Below are 27,739 nucleotides of genomic sequence, written 5' to 3' on the forward strand. Positions count from 1 at the left end.
GAGGAGGGTCTCGGAAGGAACAAGAGATGAGGAGGGGGCATTGAAGGTCTGCGCCCAGCTGTCCTCATCTCAGCCTCTCCGCAGAAGGTTGTTTGTCAAGAGTGTTCAGGACGCAGTAGGAGGTGATTTGGGGACTTCACCTGAGGTGTTGAGACCCATGAGGGGCAGGGAACCAAGGAAGACGTGGAGGCTGGGCAGGCTCCTAGTCAGCCGAGCAGAGGTGGACATGCCAGAGGACAGATGTGCGGCTGCGGGCACCACAGCCACAGAGCAGGTGCAGTGATCGATGAGGGCGGCTTTCAAGGAGGAGAGGACATAGCCCAGAGGAGAGAGCTGTGCGCTGCAGGCTGCAGCCCAGGGCTGCATGTGGGTGTGAGGGGCTCCACGTGGGCGTGAGGGGCTGGAGGGTGGAGGTGGGGGTGTCCATAGTGGTGCTGCAGGAGTCCTGTCTCCCTCCCACTGACCCTCGATATCCATCAGAGCTGCCCGCGTCCATCCGTCCACACAGCTGGATGGACGCGTCCATAGTGGCGTCTGTTGAGAGCCTGTGTCCTGAACCTGGAGCCATGTGTGTATCTGGTGGGCCTATCCTCTGGTTCCTGCTCCCCCTTCTGCTGCCCCACACGCTGGGATCAGGATCCGCCCTGATCTCCCATGGCCGTGGGGTACCTGCAGATGCCTGTATCCTGGATGAGGAGGTGGGGAGGCTGGGTGAGCCCCAGAAAGTGGGGGCAGCCTCATCCCGGGCAGGGGGCTTCCAGAGAGTTCTGACCTTGGGACCGGATCCAAGCCTCCGTCTGCTGGTGCTGCTGCAGGCCTCGGCTGATCCCTGAGGCTGATTGGTGCTATTTACAGATCCGGGAAAAGATGGAAGCAAAAACTCAAGTCTTGATTTAGCCAAATAGATGTAATGCCCAAAATGGTATGGTTGCTAATGGCAACTGCTTCCCATGTGAGAGGCTTGGTCTTCAGCGCGATGATTGCTGTGGAAGTCGCTTGAGCCTCCGCTAATTGCGATGTTGAACTTGGCCTTTCTTGCTCCTGGAGCACTATCGTCTCCTTGTCACTTTGCCTTATGAAGAGAGCATGTTATTCTGAGCATCCATCTCCAACTGTGGTATCAGAGCTGCCAACATCCCTGGAGACAAACAGCGTTGAAGCTGTCTGTTCTGTTTCAAAGGTGCGGGCTGCCCCGCACACATGGGGTTTGCTGACCCAGTAACTGCTGGCTGTTTCTTCACCTTTGTCTCAGGCCCTGGGGCAGGCAGAGTGTTTCCAGGGAGGAGGCTGGGGAGGGTCCTTGGCTTCTAGTGGAAGGTCCACGCCCAGGCTCAGGAAAAACAGAAAGACACAGGAGCTCTGAGCCCCATCCAAACCTCAGTGCCTCCACAGACCCTAGGTGTACTTGGGATCCAGGTGGATAGACCTGCTGGGGTGTCCCTGGTTGGAGGGCACAGCTCCTGGAAAAGAAACCCTGCATGTTGGGCATGCATAGCTCTGGGAGGTGGGGTTCTGACTTCCTGCTCTCACTGGGGGATGTTGAGGGGTGCTGGAAGGCTGCTCTCCTGGTCCGACTCTGGACCCACAGGCTACCTGAGGCCACTGGAAGGGATGGGAGGCCCTCACAGCATCTGAGGGACCTGGCCAGCCGTTCCCACTCTCTCAGCCACCCAGGGAGTCAGGGCAGTGACTCTGAGCAGAGGGGCTCTCTCAGAAAAGGGCCTCTTCTAGCTACTTTTTCTTTCTTTCCTACCTACAAACGACCAGCATTGCCAGCTTCTATGAAGTGGCCCTGGCCGACATGGGGATGGCTGTGTGACCGTCAGGCTGTTAGAGGGTCAGGGAAGGTGTGCAGCCAGGTGGGTTCTCCAGAGAGAGTCAGTGGGATGGGACCCTTGTTGGGCAGCCATGCAGACCCCCAGGCCCCCAGGCTAGTGGCCTGATGAATCAGTTCAAAACCAGCAACTTGCAGCCACATCTGGACGATTGACTGTGAAGCTCGAGGTGCGTTCACGTGGCGGCAGCTATTCCTGAGACTCTCCCATCGCATGGCCTCCCTCATGGCCAGCAGGTGGGTGGGTAGAACCGGCCCCAGAATCTCCCTGGGGCATCTTGTAACAACCACCCCCCTGCCCCATTCTTTCCTAGAGGGTTTTGTTTGACTCTGGGGCTTCAGGCCCCACCTGTGTGGAAGAACGTAGGAAGCGGCCTTGGTGGAGTGGCACATGGGAAGCATGTGCCCAACAGATAGATGGACGGACAAATGGACAGGGCCTCTGTGCCACGGACGGATGGGCTGGGTATCCAGGGAACTGGTCTTTAGAAGATGGATGGCGTCTTCCTCGTGTCCTTGGGGTGTCTCCTGATGTGCACACTGGCCTCGCTGCTCGGACGTGGGGAGTGTGGTCGGGGTGTCCACTGGTGCTTCCCCACCGACTCTGGGTTCTGGCTGGTTCTGGTTCTAGGTCCGCTGATGACCTCTTGCCCTGTGAATACTGACCCAGTTGGTTTACGGGCTGCATTCCCTACCGCTTTGCCTGCCTAGCACCTCTGAGGGGATGCGGTGTTGTGAATTTGCCTTTTCGGATGTGGGGTGTTCTTGCATGCCTACCAGCATTTGCATGCCGTCCTGGGATGTACTGAGCTATGCACGGAGAGGCTGTGTGATGCTTTTCGTGCCTTGCTCATAGCTTGTTAGGCAGAACGAGGGCGCCTCAGTGTGGGGCTGATTAGACGCCCTTCTAAAGCTATGTTTTCAACTGCGTGTCCTGCGGTGTATGAGGTTCTTCACTCCTCAACTGGCCAGTGTTCCATGTCTGAAAGCCGTGTTTCTTTAACCTGTGTTTAGCATTTCAGAGGAGAGGGTAAACATGGTCCTTGTTGCTCCTTCTTGTGAACCTGTGATGGATTAGAATTTTGAAATAAGGGTGGCAAACCATTATTTGTATACTTTAGCACAGTGTCGTATGTCAATTATATTGCAGTAACTGATATAATTGTAGTTGGGGACAAACAAGGATGATAAAATTAAGATCCCCGAGAGGTATTTTCTGCAGAACAGGAAGTCTGTGGGTCAGCTGTGGCTCTCCCGTGCTGAGGCCCCTCAGCTCAGGGCCTAGAGTAAACAGCTTCCACCAGAGAAGTGAGGACCAGGTGCAACTCTCTGGGGTCATTGTTCTCCATGGAGACAGGTTACAACCACGTCCAAACACTGTTCTGTGACCAGCACTCCAGGTGGGCCGGGGGGTGGGGCTCCTCCATGTCTCCCGAGCCAGGGTAACCCCTGCTTCCTCACCCAGCTCCTGACTCTCACGCCACCCTGATTCTGCCACACCAGAGGTGACCTGACAAAGTCCCAAGGAAGAAACAAGAGAGGAGCTGCTCAGGGGTCCCTGCCACAGAACACTGGGGAGATGTGATGGTGCTTGAAGCTCTGTTTTGTTTTTCCGTTTTCTTCTTCATGTCCTGTTTCTCATGAGCACCATCAGTGGGCAGCTGAGGCGGGGGTTCCCCCTCTGGACCTGGACATGAGCTCTGCCCACATTTCTGTGTCCAGGTTCAGACTGTGCCTTATGAAGAGCTAATGGGCTTCCCTTACAGGTGATGCCCAGTCACCACAGGGCAGGCTGGGTGAGGGAACAAGGCGGGTGGAGCTGACGGGGCTCCATCAGAGAAAGAAGGACCTCAGTGTCCCTCAGGTGTGCACCCCAAGGCACAATCCGAGCAATGGGATGTGGTCCTGGGTCCTCCACAGAGGCCAGTAGGTGCATAGCTACCAGCTCTTCCTGACCGCTCTCCCCTGTAGCACTTTTTGAACTGTTTGTGAAGTTACATCTTACAATGTGATACATACAAGGTAACATGTAAACAGGTATATTCCCTGTCATCCTGTCTCTACAGCTGCATAGGGAGCCAGTTTGAGGCCAGACCAATGACAATTCCTTTCCTTTCTCGTCCTGGCATAGTACTCGGCACACAGTAGGCAGTTAGTTCATTTGTGTAATGTTGTTTGGCTGTGGGCCAGTGTTTCATAGAAGTCAAACTATTATATAAGGACTAAGCCACCAGCCATCACCAAGGTCTTAGCTGGGACCCTTTCAGCGTGCCTGCGTATTAGCACACAGGGACCTAGCAAGGCCTGTGAGACCAGTCCCTCTGGGCCTTGAACTGCCAGCCTCTCTGGAGCCATCCAGCTGCAAGAGGGCCAAGAAGAAAGCAGAGGCGCTGACACGAGTGAATGTCCATCTTCCGTAGACCAGCGGAATGACAGTGTGGCAACCTGGAGCTGAAATGCAGGGAGGAGCCCGGCCTGGCTGCCGGTGGGGCCCACGCCTCTCCTGGGGCCTTAGCCCGCCTAGCATGGGGATGGCTGCCGGCTGTGCTGCGTTGACTGTTTCTGCTCAGGCGCCAGCGTCTTTCCTCCCTTCCCATCGCGTGTTCCCCACGTGGGCAGCAGTGACCCTGCAAACCAGGCACGTGAGGATGGGGCCATTTTTCAGCCAACTGAGCTCCCCCCACTGGATGCCGCCAGGCTTGGAATCTCTGTGTCCTCAGCTGCCGTCTACTCTTCTGCATTCTGCTCAGGGACACAGGCTCCTCAGCAACCCCCCGCCTCAGGCCGCCCTGGGCACCCTCCCGCCTGCCCTTCCCTTGGCCGTGGTTTCAACAGGTGCCTTTGCTCAACTTCCCTCCTCCCACCCCGACTCATCCCATCCAGTCAGTGACTCAGAAACTTCAGTGAGCATTAAAGTTGCCCAGAAAGCCCAGGCTCAGCCCCAAGTCTGACAGTGGGTCTGGATGGACCTGTGTCTGAGAAATAAGTTGGGGAAAAGGATCTTTTGCAGATTCCATGTGGCCCCAGGGGTGGACCTTGGCCGTGGATATGGGGTTACCTGCCCCTTGGGTGGGCCTCCTTCAGTTCAGTTCAGTCGCTCAGTCGTGTCCGACTGTTTGAGACCACATGAACTGCAGCACGCCAGGCCTCCCTGTCCATCACCAGGTCCCGGAGTTCACCCAAATCCATGTTCATCGAGTTAGTGATGCCATCCAACCATGTCATCCTCTGTCGTCCTGTTCTCCTCCTGCCTTCAATCTTTCCCAGCATCAGAGTCTTTTCCAATGAGTCAGCTCTTCCCATCAAGTGGCCAAAGTATTGGAGTTTCAGCTTCAACATCAGTCCTTCCAATGAACACCCAGGACTGATCTCCTTTAGGATGGACTGGTTGGATCTCCTTGCAGTCCAAGGGACTCTCAAGAGTCTTCTCCAACACCACAGTTCAAAAGCATCAATTCTTCGGCGCTCAGCTTTCTTCATAGTCCAACTCTCACATCCATACATGACCACTGGAAAAACCATAGCCTTGACTAGATGGACCTTTGTTGACAAAGTAATGTCTCTGCTTCTCAATATGCTATCTAGGTTGGCCATAACTTTCCTTCCAAGGAGTAAGCGTCTTTTAATTTCATGGCTACAATCACCATCTGCAGTGATTTTGGAGCCCAGAAAAATAAAGTCACTCACTGTTTCCCCATCTATTTGCCATGAAGTGATGGGACCAGATGCCATAATCTTAGTTTTCTGAATGTTGAGCTTTAAGCCAACTTTTTCACTCTCCTCTTTCACTTTCATCAAGAGGTTCTTTAGTTCTTTTTCACTTTCTGCCATAAGGGTGGTGTCATCTGCATATCTGAGGTTATTAATATTTCTCCTGGAAATCGTGATTCCAGTTTGTGCTTCCTCCAGCCTAGCGTTTCTCATGATGTACTCTGCATAGAAGTTAAATAAGCAGGGTGACAATATACAGCCTTGACATACTCCTTTTCCTATTTGGAACCAGTCTGTTGTTCCATGTCCAGTTCTAACTGTTGCTTCCTGACCTGCAACAGGTTTCTCAAGAGGCAGGTCAGGTGGTCTGGTATTCCCATCTCTTTCAGAATTTCCCACAGTTTATTGTGATTCACACAGTCAAAGGCTTTGGCATAGTCAATAAGGTGAAAGCAGACTTGGCATGGAGAGATTTGACTCTAGGTGTTTATAACGTGACAACAGAGCAGGGCTTGGCTGAGGTTCAGGCTGTGTTCAGTGCAGAAGGAACGGCTTGGCTGACTGTGCAGCTGGAAAGGGTCACGGGCCCCCAGGCTTCTTGCTTCCAGAGCTGAGAGCATTTGTGGGGAGGTGGCCCTGCAGTTCCTGCTGCCTCCACATTCATTCTCAGACTTGACCAGGAATTACTTCTGAGGTTAACTCTCTGGGCCAGTTTGAGAAACACCTCCCATCATCATGTTCCTCTTGCTCCCTTTGGCAGCACTTCTGTGTGGAGGAGAGGCTGTGTGTCCCTGATGACCTGACCCGTGCGTGTACTCTGTCCACTGTCTGCAACCGCTGCAACTCCATCAGTTACTGCAGAGAGAAAACACAGCTAATTTGGGCTGCGCCCACTCAGAGAGGCTCAGAGCTCTCCTCTGTGGCTTTTGTTTATTCCAAAGCCTAAAAGTGAGAGCAGTTAGGAGGTGAGTGTGAAGCTGCTGAGGACTCTGAGTCTGCTGGCACATCTGAGCCCTGGACCGAAACAGCAGTTTTCAGCACGTGGCCATCCGAGCTGCCTCTCATTTATTGAGCGACTGCTGTGAGCCAGGCCCTGGGAGAGTCATCTTGAAACCCAGGTTTTCGTGGGAAGAGACACAGATGGAGAGAAGGTGGAGTCTAGAGGCAGTGTGTCCTCCGTGGAGGACATGGAGCTGGAAGTGGGAGGAAGCTAGGGGAGGAGCTGTAACTCTCCTGCTCAGAGGGACCCGCAAAAAAGCCACCTTGGGGACAGGAGGAAGGGTGAGGGGCCAGCCCCCAGTGCCTGTGGGGCCAGGGTGACCCAGCAGGCCCAGTGGGGAGGCGTGGGGAGAGGGCAGGGGCCGTGGGAGGCCAGCCTGCTCACTCTCGGGACTCCAGAGTTTGCTCCACACATCAGAAGTAGGTGACTCCAGACCCCCTGCCTGTTCCAGGAACAGCCCTTGTGCCTCTGTCCACTGACCCCTATGCCCAACCATGTCATTCATTTCTAACTTTGCCTTTACCTGGAGTTGATAGCATAAAGCGAAGGTAAAGAGAAACTTTCAGAGGAAAAGTTTTCAGCTGTGCTGGGTGTCAGCCCTCCCAGGGCAGCCCTGCCATCTGTCACCATCTCCCAGACGACCCTCCACCCCCTGTCACCTCCCCATGGTCCACTGTCACACACGGACCGGACCATCTCTACAAAGGTGACTCAGGCCTCACTCCTGCCTGTATCCCTGGGGCGGGGGGCATTACTCTCAGAATAAATCCAGGCTTCTCTCTGCAGCCCACAGGCCCATAGGTCTGAGGGATCTGTCACCCTCACCCCTTCCTCACCGCACCCCCGCCCCCGCCCCCGCCACATGACCTTCAGGCCAGACCCCTCTGCCATTGTCACAGAACAGAGACTCAGTGAACAGGATGAGGCCAAACCGTTTTTCTGCCTCTGGAGGGTGCTCCTCTGGGGTCCCCTCGCCTGCGGCAGGAGTGGGAGAAAATGCAGAGGCTTCACCACTGGGAAGCAGCATTTGACACTCTCCCTGTGGTTTGTGGAGACCGTCTTCTTCAGTGGACAGTGGCTCGTCCTCCTTTCATCACCTGCGGAGTCACTCAGGCCACCCTAAAGCCCAGCTCTCCTTGTGGGGGCAGGGTGGTGGACATGTCAGCTCGGGGCAGACATGTGGTGGGCTGCTGATCGTGTGGCTGAGTGGCCGGTGTGACCGTGGGGCCAGGGCGTACCTAGTCCTGCTGTGTGCACATGTGCTCTGGGCATGCACACACCTGCCTTGTCCTTCCCTGGATTCCCTGGTCCTGAAACTGTGGTTTCTGACACTGACTCCATAGGGTCCCTGGGACGGAGTGCGGGGCTCCAGGGCTGCTGCTCTGGGGCTAAGGGGGAGTTGAGCCCGGTGGCGGCGGCAGTGCCATTATTTCCATACAGAAACCTGCCACATGGAGGCACAGGGCGGGTAGTTTAGACCAGGTTCTGGTGCCCATGCTTCCTGCTTCTGCTCTTTGGGTGGCCCCGCAGTTGGGTGCAGAACAGGGGGTACAGGAGGCCGGCCTCCAGGATCAGAGGGCCCCCCCAAAGAAGGGGGAGGGGATTCAGCACTGTAGAGGGAGCAAATGAGTAAAACCTTAAAATAGAGCAAAACAGCTGAGCCTCAGTGAAGGCAGCATTTCAGAGGAAATGATCCTGGATTTAGATCCCAGGTTTTGGGGCCTGGAGTGAATTGTATGACCCCACCCCAACCCCGTGAAGGATGGGTGTTTGCAGTGGAAATGCAGACAGCCCTGTGCCTGAGCAATCCGGAGCGCCGAACTCCAGTGCCTGCGATCTGTCAGCTTGGCCTGTGGACGCACCAAACCTTCCCCTCGCTGCGCGAATCCAGCAGCAAAGGCTTGCAACCCTTCTCTGCACCCGCCCCTGGTATGGTGCCCCACCACGGCCCTGAGCTCAGGCCTGGGCTCTGCTGTGCTCCCCTTGCGCCCCGCTCCCCACCTGGTACAGGCGTGTCCTGTTCCAGGGGGGCCTTTGTTCTACCCACCTCCCCGGACTGTGGGGACAGGGCTCTGCCGCAGCCTGAAGCCGCATGCACAGGGGGTGGACGGGGGGTGTGTCCTGCTGGCCCACGAGGTGTGGAGCACGTGGGGGCACTTCCCTCCACCCCCTGGGTGTTTCCTAGGCAGCACATTTGGGCCACAGTGGGGCAAAGGGAGCAGACCCCTGAAAATACAGCTTTTCAATCAAGTGCCCAGATGCCACCCTGGCCTTTACTATGTTTCCTCAACACTGTTCCTATTGGACATGCTGTTGGAAGGTTCCAGCACCTCAAACACACTGGCAGCTTTGAGGTGTGAGCAGAAGGCTGGACGTGGGGTGCGGCTGCTGATCACTGACCCTTCCCTTCCTCTCTCCTTAGCTCAATGATGCCGCCAAGCAGCTGATGGAGATGGACAAGCTGGGCCTGGCCTCGGCATCCGGCTGCCTTGCCTCCCTGCCCTCTGAGGCCGGCGCAGTGGCCACGCTGGCCGGGCCGGCCACGCTGGCCCCGGGTCCCTCTTCTGGCAGCACAGGGGCGGTCAGCGCCTTCCAGCGGCGTGTGGACAGCAAGAAGAACGCCAAGAAGCGGCACTCCTTCACGGCGCTCAGCGTGACGCACAAGTCCACCCAGGCCAGCGGCCACAGGCGCTCCATGGAGATCAGTGCCCCCGTGCTCATCAGCTCCAGCGATCCCCGGGCTGCGGCCAGGATTGGGGACCTGGCGCACCTGTCCCGCAGTGCTCCTGCCCAGGTAATTCCATGGCCTGCAACCTGGGGGCCCTCCTCAGTGCCACTCACTTCCCTCCCCCAGTCCCTGGGCAGGCATGAGAAGGCCAGGCACCTGTGCCTTTTGGGGTCCCAGCCTCAGGGCCCCCAAGCCCTGGTGGAGGTGAGTCTCCATCTCAACCACAGCACTTACACAGCCCTGGTGAACATGAGGGGCTTCTCAGGGACCTGAGATAGCCTCTGAAGGTTCAGTCCCAGCCCCCTGAGCCCTCTGACACAGGAGAAAGCCTGGATTAGTGCTCCTGTGTCTTCAGCATCTCGTGAGCCTGACCGATGTGCTCCCTGTGTCCACGGGTCTACGGAGCCCGTCTGTGTGGGATGAGGCACCAGCTCCATCTACCAGGGAAGTCAAGGGGATTTGCTTTGCTCGCAGCCAACTAGCAGAGCCAGACTGGTTCTGCTCGCTGCACGAAAGGCCAGTCCATCAAGAGATGAGGTGTTGGGGTCAGCAGCAGCGATGACCAGGTCCTAGGACCAGTGTTCCTACAGTTACACTGGAAGCAAACATTGTGACCAGGCTCAGGCCTCAGTGAGGCTGTCAGGAGGGGTGAGAGGTCAAGGGAAGCAGCTGCGCCCATCTCTGGAGCCTTGTCACTCAGCTGTTGCGAGGAGGAAGGGGTTCGATCGTTGTGAGCTAAGGGCAGGCCGGCAGGGCTGCGGGGCTTCCTTGGTGGCTCAGCAGTGTAGAATCACCTGCCAATGCAGGAGACACAGGAGGCAGGGGTTCTATCCCTGGGTCAGAAGATCCTCTGGAGAAGGAAATGGCAACCCACTCAAGTATGCTTGCCTGGGAGATCCCATGGTCAGAGGAACCTGGTGGGCTACAGTCCATTGGTTGCAAAGAGTTGGACATGATTGCACACTCACTCACAGGGCTGTGAATGGCATGTGCCAGTGTGCGCGGTGCTCGTGGGCAGTGGTCATGGGTGGTGGATGCTTCTTGGTGGAAAAAGGCCCCACCCATTGGCTCAAAGTCAAACCTTATGACGCCCGACAGGTCAGAAGTAGTCCTGTAACCGCCTTCCTCATCCCAGCTCGTTAGCGCTATGCAATTTTCAGCCCCGGACTGAATGGTTCCCAAGCTTCCCACTTTAGGGGTCCCACCCCTTCAGAGTGATCCGGGGAGGCCTGTCCAGCTCTTGGCCCAGCGCGACAAAGGCAGGGGCTGGAGGTGTGTCCTCTCACCGCAGACAGCACTTACGTGGGTTGGCCAGCTTTTCGGCCTTTTGGAGTCTGCGACCTCGTGGTCTCTATTGCAGCTTCCCTCCACCCTGGGAGCCAGGAGAATCTTGTTAATCAAGGCAGGGGTGGCAATGGCCAAATGTGACCTCGGGTGGGTCTGAGGATCCGAACGGACCTGGAGCCAGAGGCTCAGGGCTATGTTGAGAGTCTGTGGACCTGTCAGGGCCCCTTCAGGTGAAGTGTGAGTGGAGCCACTTGAGGTGAGCTTGGCCTCCCATCGGCCTCTGTCTTGCGTGGCCAGCCAGCTTTCCCGGGGCTGATGGAGAGAACTGTGAATGTTCTGTTGGCACAGTGCGATGGCTCCTTCTCCCAGGACAGACTGTTTCCTTCAGATCCTCGGCCTCTGACCTCTAGCTGCAGGTGCAAGCTTGGCCAGCCCAGGCCAGGCTCTGCCTGGCCAGGCTCACCACCCAGACCCTGCCTCCGGTCACCCTGGCCCTTCAGGTTGTTGGCTGTTCTTCTTGGAACTAAGCAAAGAGTTTGGCTGTAAACGTTTTATTCTGAAGTTTTATTTGGGAAGCATGTTCCTGAGAATCTTTTCCACCTTGCGTTCCAGGGTGGTAGCAAGTGATGAGTGAACTTGCCCATTTCCCAGCTTCTCAGGGTGATGACAGTGTTTTCTGGACACATACTAAAATGAAAGTGAGATGTTTCTTCTTAGGGTCTTGGGCTGCGTCAAGGAAAGTGACTTGGAGCACCTTTTAGCAGGGGTGCAGTCCACCAACCCACAGACCGTTTTCCCTTTTATTAATTCCAGTGGGAAATTAAAGGCCTGGTTCCCGGCTACTGCTCAGGGGCCCCGGGAAACGCCGCGGTGCGGCCTCCGGCGTCTAGTAACAACCTGACGGTTTAGAATCACGTCTTCTGGGGCTTGTCCTAGACTCCTGTCAAATGCTCCGGGAACCATTGCTGAACGAGGCTAGATGGGTCACTGGGGTCGGCCGCCCTGTGGTTAGTGGCCCCGAGGACTGTGCCACCCACGTCCTCACCCTGCTGGCGGCTCCCCTGGTCGGGCTGTGCTAGCCTCCGGGGCTAAGTCCCAGCGCGCGGCCATTAGGAGTCTACTGAATAGATTCCGCCTATTCTCAGCGGACACCTTCCCGCAGGCACAGGGCGGGGCCGGGAAGGAGGGGCGGGGCCTGGAAGGAGGGGCGGGGCCGGGAAGGAGGGGCGGGGCCGGGAAGGAGGGGCCGGGACGGAGGGAGGGCGGGGCCTGGACGGAGGGAGGGCGGGGCCTGGACGGAGGGAGGGCGGGGCCTGGACGGAGGGTGGGCGGGGCCGGAGGACAGAGCCGGAGCCGGGGCGGAGGTGGGGCGGGGGAAGGGGGAAGGGGGAGGGGGAGAAGGGGGAGGGGGAGAGGGGGGAGGGGCGAACCGTCACCCGGAGGCAGGAAGAGCTTGTCCCAGGGCTGCGTTCCCAATATTTTTTATCTGAAAGCGCTGGAGCTGGCTCCTTCCTTCCTTCATTCTTGCTCAGTTCCCTCACTCCTACCAAGCCCTCGCTAATTCCTTCAGGCCCAGAATCATTTAAAAGTAAGTCATTAAAAACCAAAGCGGAATCAGCCTCCAGCCCTCAGCTAGGAGACAGGCCCCAGACCCTGTGGGAAGCCTGTTCCACGTGGTCACAGCAGAGGACATGGGGCTGCACTGAACGACCTCAGTTTCTGCGCCTCTGGCCAGCGCCGTCCTCCGGGGACGGGCTGCTATGACTTGGAGGCACATGGGATGCCTGGTGCTTCCAAGCCCTTAATCCCGATGCCGTGTCTCCCTTGGGGTGAGCAGAGGCCTGCCTCACAGGCTCCTGGAGGGGCCGCCATGTCTGCGGCCGCGTCCTCCTTCTCTGGACCTGTGTCCTCGGCTGCCAGCGGGGGACAGCCCACCACCCTCTCTCAGGAGGAACAGAGGTGAAGACAGAACTCAGAGCGGGATGGGTGGGATCCTGCCCCACCAGGAAGTCCCAGGGGGGCTCCCACCACTGGGTACAATGTCAAAGGGGCCTTCATCTGGGCTCCACTCTGCAGGGGACTATGGGACCCCGGCTCAGTGGGCTTGGTCTTAGATGCTCTTCATCTCGACCTTGACCTTGGGAAAAGGGGTTATCACAGGTGTGGCCTCTCATGCCTGCATCCCTGCTCTAACGGAGGGTCTGCCCTGAAATCCCAGTTATTTGCTTTGTGGCCTCTGTCATGTCCGATCTCAACTGAGGGCCTGGTGTCCAGGGAGGGCCCAGCACTGCTCCCCTGTGGCTCCTGTAGGGCATCCTCGTGGCCCCAATGCTGGGTGAGTGCCCCGTCCTCCTGCCCCCAGCATCTGTCATCCAGAGTGATGGGCCAGGTCCGTAGGTTCAGCTCTGCGGCTCAGAGCTCAGCCACACCAGCCTATCCCTCCTCTGGCTGGGAGGCAGAGGCAGCCTCATCTGAGCTTGTCTCCTCTGGGTAAATCATGGCCAGAGTGGCTGGAGAGCAGTGAGGTGCAGAGAGACACCGGGGAAGGCTACCTCCAAGCACAGCGGGATTCAGCAGCCATGCCAGGTCATGGGGCTTCACGTGTGGTGCCTGTTGGCTGGTAGCTGTTTCAGGAGGCTTTATTTGCATAGGAACCCTCTGATAAGAGGTGGATTGTGAGTCTAGCTCCATCCAAGCCAGTCATCTTGTGGGTCCTGCAGTCCGGCTGAGGCCCTCCAACGGCACTGTGGCCACAGTGCCCAGATTTGGTCAGCAGAGTGGCTGATCTGCAGGGTCGCCCACAGTCCTCTCCTGGCCCCTCCTGGCCCCCCACAAAGGTGGCATGTATGGAATCCAGGAAACACGTGGTCACATCAACCAAAGCTTGATCTTGAAACAGACCTCAGATAATTGAACTCTGTCATTCTGTGTATCTCACTTTGAAAATGTATTGGAACCACTCACTGTTGGTAGTAAAATGATGGAAAACCTGAACAATTTTTAAAAAATTAACTCAAATCCCAACTCCGTAAGACTGGCTTTATCATCTGTATGTAAATTTCCCAATGGAAGCAGTCTGTATTTTATAGAAACAAGCTAAACCCAGGTGTCCAGCTCCCTCACCCAGTCCTGTTCGATGTGCTCCACGCAGCTGTCCACACCCACTTGTGCAGTTCCTTCTCCCTGTCGTGTGGGGGATGCTGGTTAGTAGACAGAGTCTCAGGTCAGCCTCTGTCCTTCCTCCGCTCTTTCTCGAGGCTGAATCTTCACCTCTGACCTCCAGTGGCTGCAGAAAGAATGAGGCCAGCATTTCCTTGCTTGCAGCTGTGAGTTACTGTATCTAATATTCCAACTCACCTGGAAGGTGAGGCCCCTCGATGGCCATTTCCTCATCCCTCCAGGCCCTGTCTTCACTGCTTGATTCTTGGGGACCCCAGGCTTCACAGTCTTGTCTGGTGCCCAGCTGTTCTGAGTGGGATGCACACTGTGCCTGTCCCTGAGCTGTGGTTGGGGCAGAAGTCAGGGCCTGAGGGTGTAACGCGCCTAGGGTCTCAGGCTGAGAGCTCAGGGCTCAGGGACCCTGTGCTGATCCTGAACGCACATGTCCAGGCCGTGCTCCAACTCCCCAGCCCCTGATCAGCTTCCTGCTGCGTCATCCTCAGGATCCAAGCACATCAGACTCACTGTGTCCAGTGCCCAGCCCATGGCCTCCCCCAGGCCTCACACTCCCCACTCCCTTCACTCAGCATCTCTGTCCTGCCAGTCACTAAGGACGGAGACTCAATGCTCCTTGTCTTGCATGCCATTCCTCGCCTGAATCCACTTGTCCTGTTGGTAGAGGGGAAATGATGGCCCCAAATATGTCCAGTCCTGATCCCCAGAACCCATGAGTGTGTTGCCTCCCTTGGCAGGAGACCAGAAAATGGAGCTAGGAGACAGTCCTGGACCCTCTGGGCCATTGTAACCACAGGGGCTTTCTGAGAGGAGTCCAGAGGGTCAGAGTCAGCGAGAAGCAAGACCGACCCCGGGGGTCCTCCCCTGTTGAGTTTCCTGGAGCTGCTGTAGCAAACCGGGTGGACTGGCTCCTTCTGCCTCAGCCAGCCCCTCAGCAGCTCACCGTGTGCCTGGCACTCGGCAGGAATCACCTGCGAGGGGTCGTCCCTCTGTCATCTTGCAGAGTGGACCCTTGAGGCTTTGCGCGCCTGGTCAGGCGAGATGCCTGTGTTTCACATCCTATCCGCTCTAGCCGCTGTGTTCACTGTGGAAGGACTGGTTTTCCTTAGCACTCAGGGATGTGGTTTTAAAGAAGCTTACATCTTGAAGCATGAAAAGTTTTGTCTGGCTTTTCTTGGACAAACACAGGAGTAACTAATTCAAGTCCTAAGAATAAAGGCAGCCCTCTCCCCTACTCCCATCTCCTTGCACGTTGAATGCTGCATCCGCTGTCCAACCAGACGTGGGCAGGAGCAGTTTCCTGAGCTGCTGTGGGAGGGACAGGGTTCACTGGCTGCCAGGCTCCCCCGGGAGCCTGTACTCCATTCACTGTGTCTTCTTATCTGTTTCCAGGACTCCTCGGCCGGATCCACCCCAGCGACTGAACAGCAGAGCACGACTCCCAGAGTCCAGCTGCCTCTCAACGTGTGAGCTGCCATTTATGTGCTTTCCGTACCTACCCCCACCCTACTAGCGTGTCCGTGTGGGGTTTTCTTGTGTGTCACCCACTTGGTTCTGTGCTCTCAGGACTGCTGATGGGGCAGCCTGGAGAGCAGGTTGGCAGGTTCATCAGCGTCTCCGCTTCTCCAATGTTCGGTGAGAGCTGGAGCGTGGTCCAGACATTTGATGACACCCACTGATCACTCAGGAAAGGGCCCCAGGCCCCTGAGGAGGTGGGCGTGGGCCCCATAGGGCAGAGGATGACCAGAGAAGCGGGTGCCACCAACGGCCCAGACGCAGCCTGCGGTCGTCCCACTCCCCAAAACGAGCTGCTTGTCATCACCAAATCGAGCCAGATGAAGGCTGCTGGGAAGTGCAATGTTTGTCTGTTAAGAGAATCTGCTCTTGTTAAATGACAGCTTCTAAAAGATGTGCCATTTAACATCGCCGTTCAAGAGCGTTCTGAAGAGCACCTTTCTGGCTGCTGTCAAGTAACTGCTGTTCAGCTACTTGAACGAACATTTAAGGTGGAGAATGTGAATCTGGCAAACAACGTGGCAGAGTGGAAAGCTCCCAGGGTCCAGAACGGCCAGAGTGTCAGTCTGTGTCGCTGCGGAACACTGAGGGTCTCGAGCACGCTAGGCTTTCACAGTGCAGCCTGCCTGTCTTAGGTAGGATTCCCAGGAGGCGACTGCATCCGTCCGCTGTGCAGGCTCGGCTGCAGAGTCCAGTCCCGACACGCGCCCTCTTCTGGCGCCAGATGGGACTCCCCGAACGCCTCCCTTACCTACTCGCCCTGTGAGAACTGGGTTCTTGCCACAACAGACCCAACCAAGGGCCTGGGGACCCGCCCCCTTTACACAGCTTCCTGAGGGGATGCAGGTTAGTAGGTGCTGTCTAGAGTCTTCAGGAAGAAGTTCAGGACAACACTGGACAGGAAGCGCTCCCTTCCAGCCAGGTCTGTGCTTCAGCCTGGAGACGGGGCACCAGGGCAGGCCGGGCAGTCGTCTCACTCTTGAAAACTGGGTGCCAGACCCTTTTCTGAAGAAGCAGCCTGTTCTGTGGGAGACAGTGGGGCTCCTGTCGCTTCCTGAGTGCGAGGCAGGACAGGAGAGCTCTTCAAGGACAAGCCCAGGGGTTTCATCTTGGCATCCCCAACAAGGTGCCTGGCATGCAGGCTCTCAGGAGCTATTCCTTTGTTCAGAGACAGCCAGTCCTCCCCTGCTGGACGCTAAGGGTCCTGATGGCAGCCCACCTCCTGCTCTTGTGCCCCCGTCAGCCACCCAAGAAGGCGGCTCTGCCTCAGACCCCAGAAGGTTACCAGTTCCAGGAGTATCACCCCAGAGAGCCATCAGAACGTTCTGGAGGCCTCAGCCACCTAAGGACCCTCCGTATCACAGAGAGCTTAAGTTTGGGGCAGAGTGTGTAGGGACTTATTTCTCTCCCAGACCCCCCTCCCCTGGCCTTAGGGCTTGAGGGATCAGTGTGGTCCCCAGCCCCCTGCCCACTCCCTCTGCCTCACCCCAGAGCATGGCTGTTTGGGTGGAGATCTTCGTTTAGCTGACAGAAGGGAGTCCGATCCATCTTTCAAAGGATAATGAGCATTTTGGCAGGAATGTGTCTGCTGGTCATGGTGGTCGTCACCTGGATGGTGGCCAGCGTGAGTTTAACTGGCTCCTGCACCTTAATGTGTGTATTCTGTAGCTCTGTCTTTTGAAATATAGCTTTGTTCTTTTCTCAGGGTTTATTTGGATCTTTGATGTCTTTTGTGATTTCATACAAATTTTAGAATTATTTGTTTTAGCTCTATGAAAAATGCCATTGAAATTTTCATAGGGATTGCATTGAACCTATAGACTGTCTTGGGTGGTATGAACATTTTAACAGTATTTACTGTTCTAATCCTTGAGCACAAAATATCTTTCCATTTATTGTGTCTTCTTCAGTTTCTTTCATCAATGTCTCATAATTTTCATTGTTTTCACCTCCTTGGTTAAATTTATCCCTAGATATTTTATTCTTTTTGATGCAGTTGTGAATTAGATTGTATTCTTCATTTTTCTTTTGGGTAGTTTGTTGCTAGATCTCTAATATATTAATATCATATGCTGCAACTTTATTAAATTCATCCAAGATTTCTAGTAGTTTCTTTGTGACATCTTCTGGATTTTCTATGTATAGTATCATGTCATCTGCAAACAGTGACAATTTTACTTCTTCTTTTCCCGCATGGATTTCTCTTTTTCTTGTCTGATTGCTATGATTAGGACTTCCAGAATTATGTTGAGAAAAAGTGGCAAGAGTGGGCATCCTTGTGTTGTTCCTGATATTAGAGGAAATGCTTTTAGCTTCTCACTATTGAGTATTATGTTTTGTTTTTGGTGTTTTTCAGTCCTAAGTCATTTCTGACTCTTTGCAACCCCATGGACTGCCACACACCAGGCTCCCCTGTCCTCCACTATCTCCTGAAGTTTGCTCAAACTCATGTCCTTTGAACTGGTGATGGTATCTAACCATCTCATCCTCTGCTGTCCCCTTCTCCTTTTGCCTTCAGTCTTTCACAGCATCAGGGTCTTTTCTATTGAGTCCACTCTTCTCATCAGGTGGCCAAAATATTGGAGCTTCAGCATTGGTCCTTCCAATGAATATACAGGGTTGATTTCCTTTAGAATTGACTGGTTTGATTTCCTTGCAGTTCAAGGGACTGTCAAGAGTCTTCTCCAGTACTATAATTCAAAAGCATCAATTCTCTGGTGCTCACCTTCTTTATGGTCCAACTCTCACATTTGTACGTGACTATGCTTTGACTATATGGACCTTTGTCAGCAAAGTGATGTCTCTGCTTTTTAATATGCTGTCTAGGTTTGTCATAGCTTGCCTTCCAAGAAGCAAGCATCTTTCAGTTTCATGACTACAATCATAATCTGCAGTGATTTGGGAGCCCAAGAAAAGAAAATCTGTCACTGCTTCCACTTTTTCCCCTTCTACTTGCCATGGAGTGATGGGACCAGATGCCATGATCTTAGATTTTTTGGATGTTGAGTTTTAAGTGAGCTTTTTCACTTTCATCAAGAGGCTCTTTAGTTCCTCTTTGCTTTCTGCCTTTAGAGTGGTATCATCTGCCTATCTGAGGTGGTTGATATTTCTCCTGGCAGTCTTGATTCCAGCTTGTGCTTCATCCAGCCATGCATTTCACATGATGTAGTCTGCATATAAGTTAAATAAGCAGGGTGACAATATACAGCCTTGAGCTACTCCTTTCCCAATTTTGAACCAGTCAGTTTTTCCATGTCTGGTTCTAGCTGTTGCTTCTTGACCTGCATACAGATTTCTCAGGAGGCAGGTACTCCCAGGTACTCCCATTTCTTTAGGAATTTTCCACAGTTTGTTGTGATCCACACAGTCAAAGGCTTTGTACAGTCAATGAAGCAGGTGTTTTTCTGGAATTCCCTTGCTTTCTCTACAATCCAAGGAAAGTTGGCGATTTGATCCCTAGTTCCTTTGTCTTTTCTAAAACCAAGTTCTGGAAGTTCTTGGTTCATATACTGCTAATGCCTAGCTTGAAGGATTTTGTACAGCTGGAAGTACTTGGTTCACATACTGCTAATGCCTAGCTTGAAGGATTTTGAGCACAAACTTACTAGCATGTGAAATGAGCACACTTGTACGGTAGCTTGAACATTCTTCGGCATTGCCCTTCTTTGGAATTGGAATGAAAACTTACCTTTTCCAGTCCTGTGGCTACTGCTGAGTTTTCTAAATTTGCTGACGTATTGAGTGCAGCACTTTCACAGCATCATCTTTTAGGATTTGAAATAGCTCAGCTGAAATTCCATCACCTCCACTAGCTTTGTTTATAGTGTGCTTTCTAAGGCCCACTTGACTTAACACTCCAGGATGTCTGGCTTTAAGTGAGTGACCACACCGACATGGTTATCTGGGTCATTAAGATCTTTTTTGCGTAGTTCTTCTGTGTATTCTTGCCACCTCTTTTTAATCTCTTCTGCTTCCATTAGGTCCTTGCCATTTCTGTCCTTTGTTGTGCCCATCCTTGCATGAAATGTTCCCTTTATACCTCCAGTTTTCTTGAAGAGATCTCTAATCTTTCCCATTTGATTGTTTTTCTTCTATTTCTTTGCACTGTTCATTTAATAAGAACTTCTTATCTCTCCATGCTATTCTCTGGAACTCTGCATTCAGTTGGGTCAGTCAGTCAGTCAGTTCAGTCACTTGGTCGTGTCTGACTCTGCGACCCCATGGACTGCAACATGCCAAGCCTCTCTGTCCATCACCAACTCCTGGAGTGTACTCAAACTCATGTTCATTGAGTCAGTGATGCCATCCAACCATCTCATCCTCGGCCATCCCCTTGTTCTCTCACCTTCAGTCTTTCCCAGCATCAGGGTCTTTTCTAATGAGTCAGCTTTTCACATCAGGTGGCCAAAGTATTGGAGTTTCAGCTTCAACATCAGTCCTTCCAATGAACATTCAGGACTTATTTCCTTTAGGATGGACTGGTTTGATATCCTTGCAGTCCAAGGGACTCTCAAGAGGCTTTTCCAACACCACAGTTCAAAATCATCAATTCTTCGGCACTCAGCTTTCTTTATAGTCCAACTCTCACATCCACACATGACTAATAGAAAAACCATAGCCTTGACTAGACGGACCTTTGTTTGCAAAGTAGTATCTCTGCTTTTTAATACGCTCTCTAGGTTGGTCATAACTTTTTTTCCAAGGAGTAAGTGTCTTTTTATTTCATGCCTGTGGTCACCATCTGCAGTGATTTGGGAGCCCCAAAAAAATAAAGTCTGCCACTGTTTCCCCATCTATTTGCCGTGAAGTGATGGGACCAGAAGCCATGACCCTTGTTTTCTGAATGTTGAGCTTTAAGCCAACTTTTTCACTCTCCTCTTTTACTTTCATCAAGAGGTTCTTTAGTTCTTCTTCACTTTCTGCCATAACGGTGGTGTCATCTGCATAACTGAGGTTATTGATATTTCTCCCAGCCATCTTGATTCTAGCTTGTGCTTCATCAAGCCGAGGGTTTCTCATGATGTACTCTGCATATAAGTTAAATAAGCACGGTGACAATACACAGCCTTGATGTACTCCTTTTCCTATTTGGAACCAGTCTGTTGTTCCATGTCCAGTTCTACCTGTTGCTTCCTGACCTGCATACAGATTTCTTAAGAGGCAGGTCAGGTGGTCTGGTATTCCCATCTCTTTCAGAATTTTCCACAGTGTGCTGTGATCCCTACAGTTAAAGGCTTTGGCATAGTCAATAAAGCAGAAATAGATGTTTTTCTGGAACTCTCTTGCTTTTCTGATGACCCAGCGGATGTTGGCAATTTAATCTCTGGTTCCTCTGCCTTTTCTAAAACCAGCTTGAACATCTGGAAGTTCGTGGTTCACATACTGTTGAAGCCTGGCTTGGAGAATTTTGAGCATTACTTTACTAGCGTTTGAGATGAGTGTGATTGTGTGGTATTTTGAGCATTCTTTGGCATTGACTTTCATTGGGATTGGGATGAAAACTGAACTTTTCCAGTCTTGTGGCCACTGCTGAGTTTTCCAAATTTGCTGGCATATTGAGTACAACACTTTCATAGCATCAACTTTTAGAATTTGAAATAGCTCAACTGGAATTCCATCACTCCACTAACTTTGTTCGTAGTGATACTTCCTAAGGCCCACTTGACTTCACATTCCAGGATGTCTGGCTCTAGATGAGTGATCACACCATCGTGATTATCTTGGTCGTGAAGATCTTTTTTGTACAGTTCTTCTGTGTATTCTTGCCACCTCTTCTTAATAGCTTCTGCTTCTGTTAAGTCCATACCATTTCTGTCCTTTATTGAGCCTATCTTTGCATGAAATGTTCCCTTGGTATCTCTAATTTTCTTGAAGAGATCTCTGGTCTTTCCCATTCTGTTGTTTCCCTCTGTTTCTTTGCATTGATCACTGAGGAAGGCTTTCTTATCTCTCCTTGCTATTCTTTGGAACTTTGCATTCAAATGGGTATATTTTTCCTTTTCTCCTTTGCTTTTCGCTTCTCCTCTTTTCACAGCTATTTGTAAGGCCTCCTCAGACAGCCATTTTGCTTTTTTGCATTTCTTTTTCTTGGGGATGGTCTTGCTCCCTGTCTTCTGTACAGTGTCACAAACCTCAATCCGTAGTTCATCAGGCACTCTGTCTATCAGATATCAGTCAGGTATATCTTTCCCTTTATCCTTTGCCTTTTACTTCTCTTCTTTCCTCAGCTATTTGTAAAGCCTCTGTAGATGATCACTTTGCCTTCTTGCATTTCTTTTTCTTTGGAATGGTTTTGATCACTGCCTCCTGTACAATGTACAATGTTATTGTACAGGACAAACATGAAGCTCCATCCATAGTTCTTCAGGCATACTGTCTACCAGATCTAATCCCTTGAATCTGTTCATCACCCCCACTGTGTAATCATAAGAGATTTGATTTAGGTCATGCCTGAATGGCCTAGTAGTTTTCCCCTACTTTCTTCAATTTAAGCCTGACTTTTGCAGTGAGGTGCTAATAATCTGAGTCAACTCTAGGTCTTGTTTTTGCTGACTGTATAGAGTTTGTCCATCTTCAGCCCTAAAGAATATAATCAGTCTGATTGCGGTATTGACCACGTGGTGATGTCCATGTGTAGAGTCATCTCTTGTGTTATTGGAAGAGGGTGTTTGCTCTGATCAGTATGTTCTCTTGATGTTAGTGTGGACTTATCATGTATAGCTCTTATTATGTTGAGATATGTTTGTTCAGTATCCACTTTGTTGAGAGTTTTTATCATAAGTAGATATTGAATTTTGTCAAACATTTTTTCAGTATTCACTGAGATGATCATATGGTTTTTATTCTTCAGTTTGTTAAAATGGAGTATCTGTCACACTAATTTGCAGATGTTAAGCCATCCTTGCATCCCTGGAATAAGTCCACTTGGTCACAATGTATGAACCTTTTAGTATATTTTTGAATTTGATTTGCTAACATTTTTAGAGATCTTTGCACCTATGTTTGTCACAAACAACCTGCAATTTGATATTAAATCTTTGAATATTTTGTGGAATTCATCAGTGAAGCCCTACCTCAGGAAACATGAAAAATTTCAAAGAAATAATTGAATCTTACACCTAAAGGACTAGAAAAAAGAAGGAAAAACAAAACTGAATGTTAATAGAAGGAAGGAAATAATAAATATCGGAGCAGAAATAAATGAAATAGAGACTAAGAAAACAACAGAAATGATCAGTAAAACTAAGAGTATTTCTTTGAGATTTTTTTTTTCTTGGGAGAATTTTGGTCACTAACTTTGTCTGCTAACTTGTAATCAGTCAGTTCAGATTTTCTCTTTCTTCATGGTTCAGTCTTGGAAGATTATGTTTCTAGAAATCTTTTCATTTCTTCCAGGTTGTTGGCATATGATTGTTCTCAGTAGTCTCTTATAATCCTCTATATTTCTGTGGTGTCAGTTGTAACTTCTTTTTTCCTTTCTGATTTTATTGTTTGGACCAGTTCTGTTTCTTTCTTGATAAGCCTAGCTAGAAGTTGGAGAATTTATCTTTTCAAAGAACCAGCTCTTAATTTCACTGATCATTTCTGTTGTTTTCTGTTGATCTGTTGATCATTTCTGTTTAGGTGTAAGGTTCGATTATTTGAGATTTTTCATTTCCTGAAGTAGGCTCATATCACTATAAACTTCCCTCTTAAAACTGCTTTTGCAGTGATCCGTAGATTTTGGATCATTGTGGTTCCATTTTCATTTGTTTCTAGGTATTTCTAAAATTTCTTCTTTGATATTTCTTTTCAGTGGCCCATTCATGTTCATGATTTTTTTGTTTGTTTGTTTTCTCCAATTTTTCTTTTGATTGATTTCTGGTTTCCCACAATTGTGGTCAAGAAGATGCTCGATATGATTTCCATCTTTGTAAATTCATGGAGGACTGTTTGTAAACGGATGTGATTTATCCTGGAGAACCTTCTGTGTGTGCTTGAGAAGAATATGCATCCTGCTGCTTTTGGATGGACTGTTCTGTATGTGTCCATTAGGTCCACTAGGTCCATTCTTCTGGGTTTGGTGTGAACATCGTGATGACCATTACTCTTTAATGGATAGATTGCTTATCTCTATTTTGTTTAGTTCTTTCTCTGAGGCTTTATCTTTTCTTTCAGTTGCAACATGCCTTTCTGTCTCCTCATTTTGCCTGATTCTCTATGTTTGTGTCTGTGTATTAGTAAATCATCTGTGTCTCCGTGTCTTGTAGGAGTGGCCTTGTTTAGGAGACATCCTGTGGGGCCCAGAGGCACCAGCCTGCCTGGCCACCAGAGCCAGGCACTCGAGGGTCCCCTCTGTGGGTGGTGTGTTCCCCCCTGTTGTGGGGGGCTGTAGTTACTGCTTAGGCACACTCGTGTGTGGGCCCAGCCACAGCAGCTGCTGGACAGTGGTGGGCAGAGTTCTCACTCAGCCAGGGTGAGACCTCACCTAGGTGCAGGGGTTGGTGGGCTTCATCAGGGCACACCCACTGACACTGACAGGTTAGATTTTGTTGTTTAGTCACTCAGTTGCATCCAAGTCTTCACAACCTAACAGACTGCAACACACCAGGCTTCCCTGTCCTTCACTGTCTCCCGGCTTCATCAGGGCACACCCACTGACACTGACAGGTTAGATTTTGTTGTTTAGTCACTCAGTTGCATCCAAGTCTTCACAACCTAACAGACTGCAACACACCAGGCTTCCCTGTCCTTCACTGTCTCCCGGAGTTTGTTCAAACTCATGTCCATTGAGTCGATGATTCTATCCAACTATCTCATCCTCTGTCATCCCCTTCTCCTCCTACCTTCAATGTTTCCCAGCATCAGGGTCTTTTCTAATAAGTCAGCCCTTTGCATTAGGTATTCAAAGTATTGGAGCTTCAGCATCAGTCCTTCCAATGAATATTCAGAGTTGATTTCCTGTAGGATTGACTGGTTTGATCTCCTTGCAGTCCAATGAGATTCAAGTCTTACAGTCCAAGATTCTCAAGAGTGTTCTCCAACACCACAGTTCAAAAGCATCAATTCTTCGGCACCCAGCTTTCTCTGTAGTCCAACTCTCACATCCATACATGACTACTGGAAAAACCATAGCTTTGACTAGATGGACCTTTGTTGGCAAAATAATATCTCTGCTTTTTAATATACTGTCTAGGTTTGTCATAGCTTTTCTTCCAAGAAGCAAGCGTCTTTTAATTTCATGGCTGAAGTCACCATCCACAATGCTTTTGGAGCCCAAGAAAATAAAGTCTGTCACTGTTTCTATTGTTTCCCCATGTATTTGCCATGAAGTGATAGGACCGGATGCCATGATCTTCGTTTTTTGAATGTTGGGTTTTAAGCCAGCTTTTTCCACTCTCCTCTTTCACCTTCAAGAGACTTTTTAGTTCCTGTTCGCTTCCTGCCATAAGGGTGGTGTCATCTGCATATCTGAGGTTATTGATATTTTTGCCAGTATGAAAAGGCAAAAAGATATGACAAGTTAGATGGAACATTCCAAAATTGTACCCACTGGGGTGGCATAACAAGGTAGCCTGCAATTTCTGAAATGGCTCCAGCTAGTGAGTCAGTCCCCAGGGAGCATCCCCCCGGCTCCTGACCCCTGGCAGATGCTGCCACATTACTCAGTGGCCTGTGCGCTATTCAGTCTGGTATTTTTATGCTGGTTTCTGGGTTGAATGAGCCTGCATACAGGCCCACTGAGAGCACGTTTTCCATTCCAGGTGCTTCTGTAGTTTTCCTGGTATTTTCTGTTGGTTTTCAAAGCCAGGTATTTGGGGGGCTGGTCTCTCCTGAGTGGGATCGAGGGGTTGGGTCCCTTCTGACTGGACCGTGGTGGCTGGGGAGGGGTTTCCTGGCGAGTCCGTCTCTCTGTCTCCTGTGCTCTCTATTGTCCTCCTGCCCTTAGTGGTGGAGGCTCTGTCCATCCAGTGTTCAGGTCCCTCTCTGAGGAGGTGGTCCCATAATGTGGTTGTGGGTTTGCTGTCTTCCTGGGAAAAGACAAGTTCAAGAGTGTCCTGTGCCGCTATCTGAAACCCTTTCCTCAGCCAATTCTGCTGATCGAAGGTCAGCAAGCAGGCACGTGTTTTGCTGGCCTGAGTCCATGCGGCACTGGCACCTAGAGCAGCAGGAGCAGGCTCTTTGCAGGAGGATGGGAGAGAATCTCACTTATTTCAGAAGAAATGAGCAAGCCATCATATGGAGGCAGAAGGGTGTGAAGTTAATGAAGGCGCTAAAATTTTTTAATCACTGCTTGATTAGAGTCTATAGACAATTAGCAGCAAGTGAAGATCTTCCATAGAAAAGAGCAGTTATGCGGTGAGTGGCGGCTGTTCCCAGCAGGCTGCTCATGGGAACACAGCTGCAAGTAGAGGCTGGGCAGCCACAGCTGCCGCGTGTCCAGACTGCATGCTGTCCAGCCGAGGGCACCAGGGAAGGGGCTGACGTGTCCCCAGACTCACTCCCCCAGGGCTGCATCAGCCTGGAGGCGGGGACGCCTCTTCCAATGGGCAGGAGAGCCCCCTGCCGGCCACCCGGCCATGGGGAGAGCCTTGTGAACCAGACCTCCCACTCTTGTCTGAACCAAGTACCTTCAGTACCAGCCTTGTGAGTGAATCCACTGAGACAAATGAATCCCAGGCCAGTTCTGGAGCAGCCGGCTCTGTGTCCTCTATGGAGGCATGTGCAGAGCTGAAGTCCTTTGGAAGGAGTAGAGAGGGAGTGGAGGAGGAGTGGAGGGGAGGCTGAGGGGAGAGGCACGTGGAGTACCGGAAATCCTGCAGGCGCTATCTGGTTCTCCTGGCCCTGGGCTCTGTGGGCATCGGCCTGCAGCTCCAAGGCCCTGCCGAGGGCACCCTCCAGGCTGGTGGGCGCGGGCGAGAGGGTGGGGACAGAAGAGGTGCAGACTATGCACCCTTCCCTGTGGCCACACTCAGACCGGGCCTGAGTGACCACTGCACTGCAGGGGCCACAGAACTGCAGACATCAGGCTGGGAGCCGCCAGCCCCTCCGGAGCATCCCAGGCCTGCGCACGAGCCTCAGGCAACAAGCAGCCCCACGTGCAGGAAAAACGCTGGCAAGGCAGTCTGGCTTCCCCTGAGGCATCGAAGGGAACAGGTTGGGGGGCAGGGGGTGTGCCAGGTGAAGTCAGATTGGTTTACACTCCACCCCCAAGCAGTGCACACGGAAAGACTGAACTTGAACTGTTGAGACCAGAGAACAGATTGCTCCTCGGAGAATGAATTCACAATAAGATGAAGGCCTCAGGACCCCCTGCTCCCGGCCTCACCCCAGCTTCCTACGGGGCCTACCAGGCCCTGGGGCCAAGAACAACTGCATGCCTCCAACTCGCTGCATAAACAGAGACACTCCATCTTTTTGAACCTCAGTTTGCTCAGCTGTGAAATGAGTAAGTAGCCCAGCCTCAGAGCTCATGTGGGGCTCCAGCAAGACCATAACAGACTCCAGCTTCCCACCCTGTCTGGACTCCGGACACCTGAGGGGGATGGGCTCTGCACACTGTCCCACAGGTGATGGCAGCGCCTCCTAAACAGAGTTCTGATTGATGATGGAGGAGGGTGCCCCGTCCCCTGGAGTGAAGGGGTCCTTAGAAGCAAGCCTATCTCCCTGCATGGTTAGCGCCTGAGGGCGCCAGGATCACTGGCATCTAGTAAATGAATGAACAGCTGAAACCAGAAGGAAACATCACCTCCCACTGCTATGACTCTAGAGGAGGCAGGACACAGGATAAATCAAGATATGCCTGCAGACCTGCTCACGACTCGGCTCAGCAGAGCCTATGGTCCCAGAGGCAAGAGTCGGGGAGGAGGTGCCCCCACCCAGTGGGGCCCGTAGTTGGTCCAAGTTTGGGGAGTCGGGTGGTAGTGTCAGCCAAGTTCACTTCTGTTGCCTGTTTTCTGCCTTTATTACCTCATTAGGAACCACGGTGTGTTTCTCTAAAGTACAAGTGGGATTTTGAAAGAAGACTGTTTCAATGTAAAGGCTTAATCAGGGTGCCTTAAGGCCCACAGTCTGAAAATAACTCATTCTCACTGTGATGGGAAGATCCTGAGAGGTGAACACAAACCTTGTTCCCTGAATGGCTTGGGGATTCCAGGATTTTGAGTGGGATCATCCACTCATCCCCAGAGATCACTCTGTCATCTGAAGACCCCTCCCTGAATCACAGACAGACAGACACACACACATACACACAGCTCGTCGGGCCTTTGCTGCAGTTGCTAACACATGTCTGTCTTTTAGAATCTGGGTTGATGCCACTGTGAAAGTAGGTGCCAGTGGGCACTATGCTAGGTGTGGGGGAGGCTTGCTGGGTGTGCGGGGGGACTGTGCCATGTGGAGGGGAGGGCTGCCCTGGCTACTGGAACCTCTGAGCCTCTCGCTCACTGCCCGAGGTCCTACTCTCCCCAGCAGGGACAGCACTTCACCCTCGGATGGCCCTCTGTCCACA

General features: G+C 51.9%; 1 protein-coding gene across 2 annotated transcripts in view; it reads left to right on the forward strand.

The window, feature by feature from the left end:
• SH3RF3 (SH3 domain containing ring finger 3) overlaps positions 1 to 27,739 on the forward strand; it is a 162,116-nt gene that overhangs the window by 93,515 nt on the left and 40,862 nt on the right. For both annotated transcript variants that reach the window (XR_015136850.1, XM_086326729.1), the window contains exons 4-5: positions 8,968 to 9,339; positions 15,127 to 15,200. Coding sequence is in view for 1 of the 2 variants with exons in the window: in XM_086326729.1 (XP_086182855.1) it covers positions 8,968 to 9,339; positions 15,127 to 15,200 (446 nt within the window). In the remaining variant the exon portion in view is untranslated. The remainder of the gene's footprint in view (positions 1 to 8,967; positions 9,340 to 15,126; positions 15,201 to 27,739) is intronic.

This window comes from Bos grunniens, chromosome 11, assembly GCF_055505025.1.
Source record: "Bos grunniens cultivar Pamir isolate PY7600 chromosome 11, Bosgru_T2T1.0, whole genome shotgun sequence".
NCBI lineage: Eukaryota > Metazoa > Chordata > Mammalia > Artiodactyla > Bovidae > Bos > Bos grunniens.